This window comes from Prunus avium, chromosome 8 (genome assembly GCF_965620075.1).
Source record: "Prunus avium chromosome 8, drPruAviu1.hap1.1, whole genome shotgun sequence".
NCBI classification, from domain to species: domain Eukaryota; kingdom Viridiplantae; phylum Streptophyta; class Magnoliopsida; order Rosales; family Rosaceae; genus Prunus; species Prunus avium.
In genome coordinates this window covers 36,983,833-36,986,104 of record NC_142291.1, presented here as the reverse complement: position 1 = coordinate 36,986,104, position 2,272 = coordinate 36,983,833, and the positions used below count along the sequence as shown (strand labels likewise).

At 34.5% G+C, this 2,272-nt stretch overlaps 1 protein-coding gene across 1 annotated transcript; it reads right to left on the bottom strand.

The window, feature by feature from the left end:
• LOC148292673 (uncharacterized) lies at positions 1-2,059 on the bottom strand. Its single transcript, XM_088245188.1, has 5 exons — positions 1,916-2,059; positions 1,286-1,433; positions 551-661; positions 337-455; positions 1-240 (listed from the first exon to the last, which is right to left on the bottom strand). The coding sequence occupies exons 2-4, from the start codon at positions 1,428-1,430 to the stop codon at positions 343-345; spliced, it is 369 nt and encodes a 122-aa protein (XP_088101314.1). The 5' UTR covers positions 1,431-1,433; positions 1,916-2,059; the 3' UTR covers positions 1-240; positions 337-342.
• Positions 2,060-2,272: the final 213 nt, after the last annotated feature.

The following is a 2,272-nucleotide window of genomic DNA, read 5'->3' as shown; positions in this document are numbered from 1 at the left end:
TTAGAGATATAATACAAATAAAGCTGAAATCCTTAAATAAGTCTTCCACATTACACATTGGCAAACAAAAAAACTCATAGACAACATGAGTTTCAAATTAATCTCAATTGAAACAAGTTTTAAACAAAATGTCAAGGAGAAAAAGAATAAGTCTAGTGCCTCCTCCATGAACTAATCTCAAAACTTCAATCCTCCATGAACATAATCTCAAAATTGCAATTTTCACCAATTATGCAATCTCTGTGAAGAAAAAAAACAAAACAGACAAAAATGAGAAAATAACATTAAATTATGGAGGGATACAATATGAATAAAATATCAATTATTTATAGTTACCTTTCATCAATCATCAAGGGAAATACTATTGGAACATTGTCCTGATCTAGTCTCTTCACAAGTAAGATTGAAGATATCTTCAGTAAGGCTTTCCACTTCTGTACTTCCTTCATCTATTGCTAAGCATAAAAAAAACAGAACTTACAAAGAATTCACATGATGGAAAAACATAAAAGAAAAAAACAGCTACTAGTATTAAGTTATATAAATATACCTCCATTTCCAAAAAGCCAATCTCGAGTGCACAACAAAGCTTGAACAGTTTCTGGTAATAATGAACTACGATATTGATCTAATACTCTACCGCCAATACTAAAAGCTGATTCTGATGCAACGGTAGAAATGGGAATTGTTAACACATCCCGAGCTAACTGTGAAAGTATCGGATAATGAAAATGCTCCATTTGCCACCAAGAAAGAACATCTATATCTTGCTTTCTATCTAGTCTTTCCTCATCTAAATACTTATGCATTTCATTTTTCTTACATGAACTTGAACCATTTTTGTAACTGTTATCAAAATCCTACACACTCTGAAGTTTTTGTCTTTCACTTTTAAACATCCTCAACACACATGCTTTAACAGTATTTCTACAAGGCAACTTAATATCCGGCGAGACATAAGCAAACAAAGCCCTAACTCCCTCATATTCAACAAAGCTAAAAGGCAAGTTATGTTTTATGATTGTCTCTATTAACAAGTTCCGAAATCTGATATGATCAAATTTAGGGGAACGCAATCCAGATGATGACATAAGTAACTGTTTCACATCACCATGTGATTTCTTTAGGCAGTTTTTAGCGTGATTCAACAAATTTCCAGTCCCACACCTACTATCACACACATAAACTATCTCACAATTTTTACATCTAGCACGCCTTTTTTTATCTTCTCCAAGAGGCAATAAATCAAATGTTTCCCAAGCAGAAGATCTCAATTTTCTCTTACCAATATTGATGCCTCTAGGCTTTTTGCTTCTAGGGCTTGACTCTTTATCTTCTACATCTGCAGTACTTGTATCCCCACCCATTGAAACATCAATAGACTCCTCATCTGTGAGTCTCATAGCTTCGGTACTCTCTGTAACATCCATAAGCTTCAAAAGAAAAAAAAAAGGACATAAATTCAATATCAATTATAGTAATGTAAAACTCACGGATGGAGTGTTTCAAGAATCAAAATAATAGCCTAGTGTGCAGCAAATCAATCATTATCATACCCATTGAATATCCAATAAACTATCTTTCAGCAACTATCTTTTGCTGTATGGATATTGTTTTACCTCTTTTCAAGTTGCAATTGTTTGGTTTTTTTAAGTAGCAAGTCTTCATCTAAACCAATAAATAAATCAAACAAAGAAAATAGGAAAGTAAAAATTAATAGTGCAGCAAGTTGACAAAATAGGTAGAAGCCACTAAACTAGTAAAGGATTGGATTGATCGGTTGGTGTTTTATTATATTCCCCAATTTCTATGAATCAATGAATCTTAACCTGAGCCTACTTTGCTAAGAGAAAGACAGAGAAGGAAAAGACAGACGGCATAAAAGAAAGCAACCGTTTCCAACTCAATTTCATACCTTTTTTCGTTGGAGAAGAGGAAAGGTAGTTGATGTTGATCCTTGATCGTTTGGTTTGGATCTATGGAGAAAAAGAGAGAACTTTTTTTTCTCTTGAGAGAAAGACAGAGAGCGGCGTGAGGAGATGAGGAATAACAAAATTGAAGCTTCCTTTCAAGTTCAACCTAGGTTAATTTTTTAACGAAAATTACAAAAATGCCCTTGCTCCTAACGGGTGTAACGGGTTCACCCGTTTTCGACCCAACACGACCCGTTAGCTTAACGGGTGGCTAACGGGTTCACCCGTTTTCAACCCGACCCATTAAGCTCAACCCAAATACTGATAATTTCGTGCGAATTCGTGTCGTGTTAACGGGT